General features: G+C 42.7%; 2 protein-coding genes across 6 annotated transcripts; both read right to left on the bottom strand.

Annotated features, from left to right (window-relative positions):
• Positions 1–624: 624 nt before the first annotated feature.
• On the bottom strand, positions 625–4,733 carry RB195_001670 (uncharacterized protein; the record flags this gene model as incomplete). 4 transcript variants are annotated; one of them, XM_064198575.1, is made up of 3 exons in its annotated part: positions 625–1,863; positions 2,213–2,569; positions 2,631–4,733. In XM_064198575.1, the coding sequence occupies 3 exons, from the start codon at positions 4,731–4,733 to the stop codon at positions 625–627; spliced, it is 3,699 nt and encodes a 1,232-aa protein (XP_064054454.1). The 4 variants fall into 4 exon arrangements, with proteins under 4 accessions (XP_064054454.1, XP_013303991.2, XP_064054456.1 ...); XM_013448537.2 differs by lacking the exons at positions 2,213–2,569; positions 2,631–4,733 and having other exon boundaries at positions 625–1,725; XM_064198574.1 differs by lacking the exons at positions 625–1,863; positions 2,631–4,733 and having other exon boundaries at positions 2,180–2,554.
• Positions 4,734–7,544: 2,811 nt separating this feature from the next.
• On the bottom strand, positions 7,545–14,620 carry RB195_001669 (uncharacterized protein; the record flags this gene model as incomplete). Of its 2 annotated transcripts, none has more annotated exons than XM_064198572.1 (9): positions 7,545–7,589; positions 7,652–7,816; positions 8,767–8,811; positions 9,183–9,312; positions 9,530–9,597; positions 11,997–12,080; positions 12,142–12,240; positions 14,221–14,325; positions 14,408–14,620. In XM_064198572.1, the coding sequence occupies 9 exons, from the start codon at positions 14,618–14,620 to the stop codon at positions 7,545–7,547; spliced, it is 954 nt and encodes a 317-aa protein (XP_064054453.1). The 2 variants fall into 2 exon arrangements, with proteins under 2 accessions (XP_064054453.1, XP_013303990.2); XM_013448536.2 differs by having other exon boundaries at positions 7,658–7,816.
• Between the last annotated feature and the right edge of the window lie 362 nt (positions 14,621–14,982).

Genomic DNA, 14,982 nt, shown 5'->3' with positions numbered 1-14,982 from the left:
ATCTTGCACTGAACTTTCATGAGTTCTGGTAAGTGGGTTATACAACCTGTCGTACTACGTAGAATATTTTTCTCACGTTTTGTATTCATGGCGCGAAAAAGTGAAACAAGGCTGAAGAGTGTTGAAGTACGTGTCAATATAACGTTCAAAGTCTAAAAGCCCTACGAAAAACATCAAAATGTTACCAACGAGCAAATCAATAGGATGTCTTAAGCGAGCAAATCAGGAGGATATCTTGTGTACTGGGGCGAAATGAACCTGAAAGAGACAAACGCTTACTATTCACACCTCGAACGCTTCTGTGGAGGACGCTCTGGTCTCGCTCTGACGGAACAAAGAATCGCATGATGTGGGCCGCCACAGGTGCGACATTTATGCTGACATTGGCCGTGGGCAGGAGCGAGGCAGCATTTGTCAGTCTTGATTGAACCCTAATTAGATGGTTCTCGTCATAGAAAATCCTCTTTTCTTTGTGCTTTGATTGTAGAACGTTGATGTCTATGTGTTCTACTTCTTTGCGGAGTATTATGTTTTCACTGAGCTTCATCTCTTCCGCTGTTGTTTCTCTGCTGGAGTCGAAACAGCGCACAATTTCTGTAGTGATGTGTTTGTTTCTGCGCGCACTCACCAAAAAAAAAACCAGCGAGAAAGCGCCTTTATAGCACGCGTGAGTGTTTTTAACGCGTCTGAATAATGTCTGAAGCGCCTCAAGTCCATGATGCCGTCGGACTTCGCCACGTGCGCTTTGAGTGCAGGTGCGCAGGTCTCTGAGTCTCTCATTAGCCCTCGATTTTCTTCTTCCGCTAGCCATGACTCATCACTCATTGGCTCGACTGGCCACTTTGTTCTCGGCAGTGAAAACCACGGCGGACCTGTAAGCCAGGAGCTGTTTTCAAATTGCTCTTTCGAAGTTGGTCGTGTTGCCAAGTCAGCGAGATTTTGCTCTGAGTCTGTGTGGAAGTACTCCACCGATATTGCGAGGTCTCGGATGGACTGTTCGATTTTTCGAATTCTGTCAACCTGATTTTCTACAAATAGAGGAAGCTTGCGTGAAGACTGCCTCCATGCGAGAGCGATTTTGCTGTCGCTTACTATGTGGACGGCTTTTAAACGATGACGGTATTTTGTGACTATGGTCTTTGCTAGGCGTACAGATATCAAGATAGCTAAAAGTTCCAGTCTTGGAATAGGGAGTTGCCTCTGCTGTGGAGCGAGCCTTGTTTTGGCGCACAACAAGCCTTTCGTGTCATTTTCCGGCGGATGGGATACGTAACTGCAGCATGATATGGCCACCTGACTTGCGTCTCCGAAAACCCAGAGTGTAGCATTCCCAGTGTTTTTGCTGTTGCTACCAATACTGCGTGGGATCGTGACGACGGTACCTGAGATGTCCAAGCACAATTCGTTCCATTCGTGCAAAAATTCAGGATCGAGTGGCTTGTTCCAGCCTGCTTTCAGCATCACAGCGTCTCTCATTAGCATTCTTGCTCTGAGCGATAACGGTGCGACAAGGTCAAGGGGGTCGTACAATTTATGTACCTCACTTACAAGCTCTCGCTTTGTCATGTGCCTTTTGGGCAAAAATGGAATTGTAAGGGATAAGCTGTCAGTGATGGTGTCGTATTTTACACCTAACAGTTTGTTGTGCTTTGCCATACACCTGGCTTGTTGAGGTATGCCGGCACTCACTTCTGCCGAGTTGCTACTGAACTCTCTTAGATTCATGCCAATGTTGGCGAACAATGCTCTGGAGCTCTCAATCTTGGCTAGAGCTTCCTGTATTGTGCTAGCATTGAGGAAAACGTTGTCAACGTAAATGTTGTCTAGAATTTCCTTGGCAAGTGCCAGATCGCGTGAGAAATGCTGTTAGTGACATGTTTAGAACGCTTGGTGAAGATCTTATTCCAAACGGAAGACGTTTGAAACGATAGTGTGCGATGTTGTCGCGGGTAGGAGGCTTGTCTGGGTCCGTCAGCCATACAAACCGTAGAAGGTCGCGGTGTTCAGGAATGATCCTTATTTGTGTGAATGCTGCCTGGATATCCCCAGTAACGAGGATGCTACACCAGCGGCATGTCATAAGTATGTCTTGAATCTTATTGACGAAGCTTTCCCCTGTATGCACTACGTCATTCAGTGAGGGTTTTCCACTTGATTTCGACGAGGCATCAAATACGATTCACAAGGGTGTGGGTTTTTCGCTTCTCCACACTCCTGTGTGCGGCATGTAGTATGTGATGTTGTCAAGAGGGCTTTGCTCTGGGGATGGGACTTCCTCGATTACGTCGTTGCTCTTGTATTCGTCAAGAATTTTTATGTACCATGTCCTTTGTTCTGGATGACTGACATGAAACTTGAAGAGAGAACGCAGTCTTGAGACTGCGACTTTGAAGTTGCTGTCCAACTCGACAACGTTATCCTTCAATGGAAGGGGCGCGACAATTCTTCCGTCTTCGATCATGATTCGCTTTGCGTAGCTATTCAGGTAGTCGTACGCTGTGTCATCTTTTCTGTACTCATCTGTGGAAATCCCCATACCCTCCAACTCGTACATTTGTCGGAGCTCTTGCTTGACATCAGCAAGTGTTTCGGGGCAAGCTACCACTACATGTTCAGCTAGGAGTGTCTACCCGACTGTGTCGGATTTTCCGAACAAGGCAGGCCCGAACACTGTGTTCTGAGCCAAAAGACCGGATGGCAGCTTTGTCGGAGGTGAGTCTAGCATTACAATGTTCTCGTATGCCTCGACCCCTATCAAAATATGGGGTTTGACCAGTTCTCCGTTTGTTGCCGTGTTGGAGAGGAATATATTGTTTCTCTTGAGAAACTGCATATCGGAACATGTAAGAGCGGCTTAGAGATACACTCTCACCAAATCTTGTTCTAAACTCTGCGGTCACCTTTTGTGCTGTATACGTTTCCTCGATACCTCCGATACCATACATCGTGCATTGATATGGTTCGCTGTGCACGAGTGCAAATTTGTCGGCCAGGGTCGCTTCTATCAAATTGCATTGAGCCCCCGAATCTAGAAAGAGAAGAACGTTTTCGTAGGCGCCCGTCTCATTGTTTTTCACTTGTGCCTCTACCGTCATGAGGACCACCTGTTTCTGATGGCTATCTTCTTTGGCTGGATTGGAAGAACTTATCAGGGACTGTGACTCGTTTCTTTGCTCTGCAGCTGGCTGTCCTTCGCTCGCAACCATGCTGCTGGATTGATTACGGTAATTGTTTTTATGCCGTTTCTCTTTTTCTTGGCTGTTTGCGTGATCACTCAGCTGTTCCTTCGACCTGGACAGTTTCTCAGGTGTTACGGGCGTTCGCCTGTCGGTGTCCATGGTGCAGAGCGTAGTATGATGATCCCGATTACACTTGGAACAGTTTTGTCGCGTGCAATCTCGACTTCTGTGTTCTTTTGAGAAGCACTTCCAACACACCTGTTGTCCTCTCAGCGCTTGCCTGCGATCAAGTGGTGATCTTACTGCGCGGCAGTTCTCGCTTTGGTGGTTTGTTCGCTGACAAAATATGCAATTTACAATTCTGCTCACATTTGTGCGCGTAAGCTGCTCTGAGGTGTCCACACGTCGATGTGACGACGTGAGCGAAGAGTATCGATTTTCGAATAAGGCTCTAGAGGAGACATTATCTTGAAGTTCTTCCAACAAAGTGCCCACGGTTAGTCTTGATCCACTTGTGATTGTCTTCATACAGTCTTTGATGATTCCATACGGAAATTTTGCTAGAATTGTGTCAATCCATAGAGGGTCATGCTTTTTCCGAATGTCATAGCCAGTGGCTATCATTTGGAAAACAAGGTCTTTCACCTGATCCAGGGTTGCTACGCAGCTAGCTGCTCTTGAAGTTGCTTTAGGTATGTTCATGAGCCTTTGCACTATCTTCGACCGGTTGTTTCCCTTGTTACCGTACTTTTTCTGCAGTACATCGACAATAAGTCTGTAGTTGGAGCTACGCATAGGTATACTCCTTATTGCCTGCTGAGCCTTTCCTCTGATTGAGTCTTTTAGGTAGAGTATTTTCTCGAGGTCATTCAGCTGCGAATTCTGATCAATTATCAGGGAGAACGTATCCCAGAACTCCTCCCAAGATTCGTTTTGACCATCGAAATGGGGTAGCTTGAGTTGTGGATACTTCACTCTGAGTGCTGGCGACAGCTCAAGATGTTGCTCTGCGCTAGTGTGATAGGTTGTTGGATTCTGTGCTGCACGTTTTTGATCAGCGTTTGATAGTAGGTTGCATGGATCAAAGTCTCCATATTCATCATCTTCACAAGGCTGCAAGCCTCTTTCGCTTTGGTTGGGATCTTGTGAGTGCAGGTTTTTCAGATCTATAATAGCGACTTGTGTGCTTATTTCATGCAGTCTGGCTTTCAGCGCCATTACCATGCATTCTCCGTCTTGCTTGAGAACGCGAAAGTTTGCTTTTTGCTTCAACTCTTCCATCTCTGAGAGCATTTCCTTTTTCTCAGGCTTAGTTGCTTCTTTGTAGGTCTGCGTGATAGATTGATAGACTTCCTTCAGCGCGGTAAGCTTTTTCTCAACGTTGTCAAGCGCAATTTGCAGCTCACGCCTTCTTTGTTCGCAGTAGACGCGAAGTGTTTGCTCCTCTGAGGGAGGTTGATTTGACCCAGCGGTCTCCTTATAGAGTTCCACCACTGACTTTAGGCCATTGTACTCGTCTTCGATACTTTGTAGCAAGAGCGTGATTTTGATCATTTTGCTAGGGTTGAGGTACGATGCTCTTTTTCCGGAATCAGAGGTTCTTGACCTTAATTTGAGGGAGAACAGGCTGATTCGTGTGCTGCCACGCGGGCTAACTGAAGGTATCGGCCGATGCACCAGAAAAAATTGTGCCAGCCTTCGACTCTCGTTCACGTTTAATATAACGATTTATTACAAGACGCGAAATTGAAAACAAAGCGCTAGAGAAGTTAATGGGAGGACCGCTACCATCCTCCTCACACAACACAAGTGTCCTCCCTAGACCATTATCTCCGCCTATTAGAATGATGACGAAGCGTTGGGGACTACGTGACGTAGGCCACAACAAATTTGCTAGCATAAGCATATATATACATATATATATATAATATATATATATATATATATATATATATAGGTGTGTGCGGAAGCATATTCCAGAAAACCTTCCTCTTCTTCTTGTGGGAAGCAGGTAGAGCGTAATGTTAGCGTTAGGTAGATGTTTCTAGCCGTGACGCCGCTATTCTCATTTATGATCTTATTTACTTCTTTCCTCTCGTTTGTGCTTGCACGATGCTATTTCAGAACGTAGTTCTGTCGCAATTCGAATTTGTGACCATCTGATCATCGTAGCCTTTTCATTGATTTACTTGGACCGTGGTTACTCAAGATTGGTATTAATCTCCATTAACAGCTAACGTTTCGAGATTATCGTCTTCGTCAGAGCCTGGAAAACCAAACCCATCAGTGATTTATCCTCTAAGGCATCCTCGTGAAAGGATTCAAACGATAGGTAAACTCATCTGATCATCGACATGAGATGGTCATAATGCAGAGACGTGATAAACACTCCATGTGTTCTTTGGATGTGGATTATTACCTATCTACTATCTGCCTTCGGCCCATAAAAACCTCGATAGGGAGTTTCAGTGTGTGTCCACTGTCCCATTTCGTGTTTGCTCGCTTCTGCTGTTGCCGGTCAAACCCCCTCAAATTCTTTTTTTTCCGAAGTCGCCAGGAACTCTGCTTCTGCTATTTTTTCTTTGAAAATTTGCGTTTCGGACGTATTAATTCAAGTTGTAAGTGAGGCGTAAATAGGCGGCTTCTATTAGGGAAAATTGAGGAATTATGGGGACCACGACTTCTTATTGGTAATCTACATATCGAGCTCTATGTTTTCCTTCAAGTTTCCGAACTACGTCAATTTCGTAATACGCTGCACCTAACTCTATAATATGAATGAATACGTTGGTAAGATTGGTGAGAGTTCTAAATATGATCCTTTTGACTATACGATTACTTTGTTCCGATATATTAGAGGTAAAAAAAATATATTATTTTGTCAGCATATGCTTGAAGTCTTGTCCCTGAGTCGCAAATATGGTATAGTCGGATCAAAACGAACTGAAGCTCAGTTCAGTTGCGTGTGCGGATCTGCTCGAATGGCGCCGTACCAGTTAAGATCGAGGCGGGCTCTTGCGCCGCTTCGAGCGTTTATGCAACTGCGAGCTTCATGTCCGACTATAACAATCTATTTTAGAGAACTGCTGCGAGAAATCTCCTATTGTCTGAATACTTCCGGAAGATGTTCGAGACCTTGGGGTAATAATTGATGAATCGTTCGACTTCTCCACTCATTTTGACTTTGTCACCAAAAAAAGCTGTCGTCTATTTTGTAATAATGAGGAGCGTGCACGTTAAGGGCCCTGATTTACTAGTATTTCTTTACAGGACATATGTTTTGCCGCATCTAGAATACGCCACGCCAGTTTGGAGTCCATTCCTGAAAAGGATATCAAAAAGTTAGAGAAAGTACAACAAATTTTCACTAGGCTGGTTTATTATAGATGCTTTCCCGATGCGGGTTACTCTGAAACACTTCCTTACTATGAAATTCGACTTGACGCACTGAAGAGAGCTTGAAGTACAGACGAGTAGTCAACGATTTAGTTTTGGGTTTTCGGATCCTTCGAATGGAAGTTTAGTTAGAAGCAAGCAAGTACTGGATTTTTCGACCAACAAGCGGGAGAACAGGTTCCTTCAATTTGCACTACTCTAAACTCAGACGAAAACTCTTCTCAACTATGTTTAACTCCTTTTTCTGCAAAGTCGCACGTTAGTCGCAATGTCCTACTTATTCTAGGCATGAGAGAGGCCTAAAATCTCATTGTTTCAGAGACGTGGAGCAAGTTCCTCCTCTAACAAGCGAACACAATAAACATTGGGTTGATATGTGTTTTTAGCTCACAGGTTTAGTTCCTCTTTTTCTGTTGTTCATTATGACACTAACTAGCTGGAATTCTGCCTTGATATGCTCCTTTTTAAATTCGTCCCTACAGTTGGTCCTTATTCTCTCCTGGTGGTGGAAAGCCGTTAAAGGATAGCAAAGTTGGTGAGCCGTTGCCGGTCCCCCACCCGTTCGCCCAGGGTTCCTGACGGATTCCTCCGTTCGAGGTTAAGTTGGTCACCCAAACCCTGGTATCCGTTTATCTACGTTGTGGGTCTGGGAAAAGGATCTCGCGTGAGGATTTCTCACCTTCTGTAGCATTCTGTAGCAGGAGAATGACCTGCCACATTCTAGTGAGCTCTGTTCCATCTTGTTTTTTTTTTGTTTTATGGCACACCTGCAGGTGTTTTCAATAAATAAATAAATATCACACTGATCATCATGACCAATTGATAGATCATATGGTATTTCGTAACCGAAAGCTCATAACCTATCGGTGAATCATGTTTATGTATTTCTATTAACATCCCCGGAATAAATGTATTGAAGCCATAACTGGCACTAATAACAACGTTTATAAGCTTAAATTTCTTTAAACATCAACTGCTTTGCTGTTGAGATTGCACTCCCGCAACTGCATTTTCCTGAAAGAAAAGATCTCCTGCAAAATGAAAAATAGGATATATGGTATTGAGAATAAACTAACGCTAACGTTATCATTTCCGCTTTCCGCTGCAGAGTCACCGATCTGAGAAGAAATCTGTGGTGAGAAAGAATTACGTTCTGGGAACACTGGCCTATGATCTCCTCCCCTTCTGAACATATCAAAATGGCCAGTAAATCCGTGGCTGCTTTTGTGATGAGGCTTAAACTGAAAAGAAAATCGTTGTGACATACTGTAAATGATCGGATACTGTCGACTTCGGATGTCTTCAACCGGGTGAGCGCGACATACGGGCCTGCGTGACCACGTCACACATCCTCAGTGAAGCCGTGTTCAGATTTTTTTCTACACTGTGCAAAGAATTCCCTGGAACTCTTTTCTTTTTTGTTTTTTTTTCCAATATTATTCACTTTTTGTTCGCGTGTAATAATGAATGGACAGGCTTGAAAGGTCTTTTCAAAGTCCTGTCCCGTTGGTTTCGTGGCTGGATTTGCTCCTAGGCTGCCTCTGAGACCTTAGCTTGCAGAGAATCACCTTCTGTTCCATTTCTCGATGCAAATGTGCATGATTACGACTGTTTGCAATGGGAATCATAGTAAACTCCCGGAACCTCTTCTGGAAGAAGGCTAACTATGCACAATTATACAAACGAGAGTCAGAAGTCCACTTCTTGATGATTGAAGACTTTGAGGAGATGCTCAAATCAACTTGAAAGGAGGAATTTCTGAACTAGTGAAATGTGTTCTCTCCATGTTGCGACTACGAATGATGGAAATCGTGGGCAAAAAAAAGAGAAACAAACAAAGAAATCAAATCTTTACAAACTAAGATCTCAGAGGCATCGTAGGAGCAAAACAAAAGTTAGAACTAATGGAAAAAAACTTTGCTAGGACTATCCACTTCTATTCATGCAGTAGTAGACGGAAAATAACGAAAAACCACAAGAAAAGCAACAACAAAAGAGGTCTGGGAAGTTTTCCGCGTACTGTAGAAAGAAGTCAATGCAAGCCTTCACTAAAGACGCGCTTTTACGCCGACTGTGCGCTTGACACAGACTCGCTCTTTCCTGTTTCAGTTGGAAGCACATTGCGGTCACGTGGTTGAACCCATTCTTCGGCGATGATTGTATCTTCATTCAGTCGTAGGTTCAAACGTACCAGAAACATGTCAACGCCCGTAATTTTGGTGACAACCGACATGATCTAAACGATTAGGAATAATCAGTCGAAACACTTTGCTTAGGTGTATTTCCTTCATGCATCCGACATGCACACGATAATTCTACGGTTTTTCGAAATGTCTCCGGTGCTATTTTTTTAATAGAGGGAAAACACTATCTTGAAACGTCGAAAAAGAAGTGAGACATGAGTATTCACACATATTTGAGGAGAAGCAACAGTGCAGTGACCTACTCCTCCGTCTATACCATATTATAGCACTACGTCGACATGTGGTCTAGCTTTCTGTTCTTCTAGTGGAGGCCAGTAGAAGTAGAAGTCATTACAAATGGTGGGGTGGTTACGTATCTCAAATTACTTATGCACAAAGGTGGGTGCCAAAGGCAACTGGTCACCTGCTTAGTGGCCGGATCCAGGGACTGGAGGTAAGCGTCAGTCGCGTTTAATCCATCTTTGACTGTTTGTTGCTCGTTCTGAATGATGCCCACTAGCTGCTGGAACAGCGATGGCAGTGAGTTTATAATCCTGTAATTAAAACTTTTGACACCTTTATATTGCATTTAACCATAATAAATAAGTATGAAAGATTTTTGCATTTGGTGTCACTTATGTTTACCTGGACGACTGCGATGTACCAACGAAAAATCTCACACTATCTTTTCTTGACGCACACACTTTGTTCCCTATTCTGCTTCGCGTCGCGGCTGTCCTGGTAAGCATAGGTGCGCTCTCGTATACTTACATAGTGGCATTTGCTATGATCTCGCCTTTCTTCGATTCACCTTTAGTTTTAAACATGTCAAGTTGCTCCTGAAATCTAAGAGTTTGGGTGGTCTTTTCACTTGGTTTTGCACTGGAGTGAAACTGAGGAAGAAAATATTCAATAGTTTGATGGGACGTAACATTCTAATTTGGCGTCCATGCCATAGAAATCTAACAAGATGGGGAGCACCAAGCCCTTTATGTTGCAGAAGTGAAATAATGGTACACATAGTCTGATCAAAACGCCCTGAAGCTCGGAGCGGTCGCATCGACCGACGCGGCGCGGTGGGGGCGTAGCGGTCGGGATCCCTCGCTAGCACCACTCATTGTTGTGATCGGGGTGGGCTAGCGATGAGCGACGACGACGCTCAATCTCCAGGTCCACCGCGCCGTTTCGGTCGCATGCGCTTACTCAACTGCAGCTTCAGGTTGTTTTAACCCGTTATGTTGCACCAGAGAGGGTTTAGGGCCGAAGAACAATCAAAATTTCCTGAGACTCAGATGTTAGGTTTAGAATAACTATTACGACTGCCGTTGAACAACCTGTAATTGGTAGCCATAATGATTGCGAATGTTGCACTGATTACTTCCGAATTTTTGCAGAGACCTGCATTTTTTCCCTCAAGTGACAGAACCAAATCCGTTTTAATCTGTGTTGTGGGCACACCACTGGAATATATAATTAAATGGTTGTTGTTTAAATCGGAGCACACGTAGAATACTCTAACTCAAACTTGATGAAATCAACGACAATTAATAGAACTTTTATGATTTTTTTAAAAAGTGCACATGCGGCTACAGCAAATCTAGAAATTGAAGTTAATTTAAAATGTTGGCGGAAGGAGGGTAGAGGAAGAGGAGGAACTCACCCTCGCTCTTATTTTTGGGACCTCTTTATTCTTCTTTCTCTTAGTGGCTTTAGCCTACACGTCACATATCCTCTAATTCTAATGCTCAGGTTTCAGGGCCCCAACTGACTTAGTTCTTCGCTTCCAGAAATACCAAAAACAAGAGCGCGATTGAGTGCTCCCCCCTCCAACTACACTTTACTCGAATTTAATTCCATTTCTACATTGTGCTTATGTTTTTTTTGTTGTACAAGGGGGGCTTGCCAAAAGTATATTTTTGGGCTAGCCTTAAAGGCATCACTCCACGAATCTGGGGTGGTGCGGCTTTCAGAAGGGTTATGCCTAAACGGAGTCGTAGATTATTGAGAGAAGGGTAATTTCGTCCATTTCTTCCTAATTGCCGTAAAAAACGGCCCTGAAGGTACCAATTTGAGCGTTCCGTCGCGCTATTTTCTGCAAGGAGTTCGATTGGGGCGCACCAGCCTTGTGCGCGCGCCGCATCTTCCGGGCCGTTTTTTACGGGAATTAGGAAGAAATGGACGAAATCACACCCCTCTCCATAATTTACTGTGCCGTATGCGAATACTCCACCTGAAATCCGCACCCCTCCAGATTCGTGGGGTGATGCCTTTAAGTATTGGTGCCTGGATGGTGACAGCGAATTTCATGTAGGACAGTCTTATAGTCCACGAGGTATTACGATAGGCACAAAGTCATTAGTAATTGACAAGCACTCATCTTCACTATTTATGGGTGGATTTCTGCGAGAAATTAGGAATGCTTCTTAGTAAAACTAGCGATAAAAATATGTAGTAGCATGAGCGTAAGAAGCAGATTCCACCGCTAATTTTTCAACTACGGTAGGGTTCAATTTCTAGGTTTTCTGTCTTTAAAGGTGGCATCGAAACTTCTTTGATGGTTAACTGTTACACTGTAATGAAAGTTCGAAATCTGAGGAAATAAATCCACAAAATTTTATTCAAAAAGGAAAAATTTAGTGAAAGGTTTCGAAGCGTCGAAGCAATGAAAGCGTTTGGAACAATTATTTTGAAGCGAAGTAATTGGGGGCGTTAGGAAACATTATAGACTTTTTTACTTTCAAGATTTGTTTTTCTCTTCTCGAGACCTTCTTTTTGCAAAAAAGAAATTTTTGTTGGAAAAAGGTTCTCTTGTGAACAGAAAATTATGAAGTTTTTCCAAAATCATAGGAACTCAACCAATTTATCATGTATGCCTTTTCTAGGTTGTCGTCGTATGCAGTCATTCCTAAACATCCAACGAATCGCAGGTTTTCTCATTCACGAAGGCCACATTAGCTTATATCAGAAATTATTGTGGATAATAATCACTTAAGGGGTACCGTTACGCGCAGTATTTAGAAAAAGGAGTTTTGAAGCCACAATTGAGAGAACTGTAGCTGTTCCAAGAAACTTCACCAAGCTCCAGGTCCATAATTTTGTGTAAAGGTGACTAATGGATTGTGTATTGTTATCCTTTTGTGTTTTGAAAGGTTCTTTCCACTAATTCTGCTCCAGGAAAATAATTAACTGCTTTTCAATCGAACTTGCCCACGTTTTCCAAAAATGGCTCTAAGCTTACCATCACACCGTTCTCGTTAGCCCATTCTGACATCTTCTGCTTCATCTCAGCAATTGTGTAGTTCTCAGCGCCTAGTGTTATGTTCTGAAAATTTCAGCCTAAAGCGGATAATTTTGAACGAAGAAAGAAAAGAACTGTGACCTACCATAAATTCTTCCACTCCCTCTGTACTAATATTACTTAGAAGTTTTTGAAATAGGTGGCCATGATTGAATTTAAACCATGGGAACACGTTCGGAGCTTCCTGTAAGGTAAAAGTGTCCGCATTAGTATAAATTCGAAAGATAGTTGGCACTTCTACTTAACAAAAGCGAAATACTAAGAGCCTCAAAAGCGGAAAATATGAAAACATTTTTCGGAATTCTTCCAGGCTGTTTTACTTTCAGCTTGCTTGTAGGTTATAGTCTGGTCGAAACGACAGGAAGTGCGGTGCAGTTGCGTAAGTGGCTACTCTCGAAGCAGTGCGGTAGAGCGGTGCGGTTGAAATCTAGGGGACCCTTGTTGACACCATTCCTCGCTGCAGTTCGCAAAGGTCCAATCTCGATTTCAAACTGCTGACTTCTCCACGCCGGTTCGAGCGCAGCCGCCTACACCCCTGCATCGTGCTTTATCTCGTTTTGACCCTACTTTGTGTACATAATTATTCTTGTTCGTTTCTGTCTGCATCAATGTCTTGACCTTTTCGAAGCGTGTCATCCTGTTCTTCCAAAATGACAACGTTTGAGTTCCATGTGGTCTTGATCGATTATATTCATGTTTACACGGTCAACGCTTCCCAAGTTCGCATTTCTTCACGTTTTACAGCTATTTTGTCTAATAATTGCGGGTCTTTTTATCGAAGTATTTTTTCAGAATAGAATTTCTTTAATTTCAAAGCTGTCTTGTCTTCTTCACTCATATTCTGGATTATGTTGACAGTAGTGCAGATGGAGCGCAAGAAATAGGAATTTTCGGGATTAATCGAAAACGGCCAATCTCAAGATAAAACTGTATCTTTTCTTTAGCTTTCTTGGCAAACACATGATTTTGTAAGGGTTCGCGGATTTTTTCTTTCCGTCGCTGCGTTCTTTCATCGGAAGGTGAAAGAAGAAGGAGGAATAACATCAGGCTTTGCACGAACTCTTCTTTCTTGATATCTTCGTATCTTTCAAAAATATCGGTAAGAATTCAGTTGCGATTGTGCCATGTAGTGAGATAGTGATAATATTATCTTCTAGTAATATCAGGTACTATTCAGCAGATACAATAGATCACTGAAATTTAATGCTTTCCACGTCCCCGTTCTAATTTTTTGCTGAAAACAAATTGACTGAATTATCGCTTTGTAAAAATTTCTCCGGAAAACTCAGTATTAATCCAGTTTCACAAAGCTAATAACATTCCACTCTAACATAAAGTTCTCTTCACTCACTTTTCAGAATACTTTTTAGTTTACTGATCCCTTATCTGTAGTAACAACATATGATGATGGGATAGGGGATAATATGCAAGGAAATCTGCTTCCATCCTGGAACCATCACTTCTTAACCGGGATTTCTGCAAATTTACCGCTTGAACATTATCAGGACTTTCTCGGTACCCTTTTCAACTTCTTGACGCACAAAATACCTGTATGAATAGGGATTGGTCGACATGTGACCCGATCTTTTCTCGCTTTAGTTAAACAGTGTCAGAACAAACATTGGCCGCAATAGCAACTGAAAATTGAGAAGGAAGTATCTCTAAGTCTATGAGCCAAAACAAAACGGCACAGTGACATTCACGAAAGCTCTTTGTTGAGGTGGTCGAGGGTACTGAGGTGGTTGATTCTTGATGATTCATGAATCAGAGATTCTTTGATTCAGAAAATTAATAAATTTTTGATGACTTCCAAGTTTACTGGTCTTTCATTTACGCATACATACGCAGAAAAGTTCAGGATGCTTTGTTGTGAGTTTTGTTTGAGCTCATGTCTAATGTATAACCTCAAACGAAACCTACAGTGTTACACACGACCTAAAGATGGTAGCGAGAGATAGCGGAAAAAGAGTTTTATATTCATCAATAGAGAGCAGGTCTAAGCGTTACTTTACGTTTACCTTATGGATAAAACATCTCTGATGTTAAGAGGATTAAATTTCTTATCAACACTTTCCATCTCCTTTTAATTCGTTGTGTTTACTTCACGACTCACTTCAAGTTTGTATATTGTTGTGATATCTTGATTTGAGAAAAAAAAACTCACCACAGTTTGGTGCATCACAGATGGAGAGCCCTGAGGAACGGTAAGAGTTCCGGCTATTGATGGATGAATATACGGGTGTGGATCTATTCTGGATTGCTCGTTCTCCTAAAAACGATAGAAGGATGCACATGATCGATGAATTCTCCCCTCTCCTTTCTCCTGTCTCATTCAAGAAGTCTACACTCACATCTTCTGCTGGATCGATCATAGTCATTGAATCAACACGCACTGATCCATCCGAGGGCATAGAATTGTGGTTTATGAGCCTGCTTAATGCCATAGTTTGTTGATTTAAGGTTTCTCCGCCAATGTTTTCTGCCTGGTTAGGTAAGTCCGCAACAAGTGACTGTATATGGGCGATTGCAAAAACGAAACACAGGAGGAAAGCAGCCGAGTCCATTCTGAATAATTTTTTTAAAGTGAATCTTTGAGGGGTTGCACAGCTAGATGTAAATTTTTGACAACAGTGGTTGGTGTGAGTGATTTAACAGTAAATAAAGATACAGATCAAAGGGTAGTTAGGATTAACGATATTCTGTGATCACTCCGTTTTTATACACATATTCGGATTACAATGAAACGGATGGCTGCGCTAAGCTGTGAGCTTCGGGTGGGGATTTTTCGAGTGGTGTAAATAGTTTTTTGATTCATTTGGGGATGATTTTATTTGACAGGTGATTGGATCCTTTAAAGTTTGGAAAGTGATCTCTGGAATGGGGTTAAGAGACAAATGGACTTCAGACATGTGAACCTGGAAATAAC

This window comes from Necator americanus, chromosome IV (genome assembly GCF_031761385.1).
Source record: "Necator americanus strain Aroian chromosome IV, whole genome shotgun sequence".
NCBI lineage: Eukaryota > Metazoa > Nematoda > Chromadorea > Rhabditida > Ancylostomatidae > Necator > Necator americanus.
Note: the sequence above shows the minus strand (reverse complement) of the source record. Positions and strands in the feature narration are given on the sequence as shown.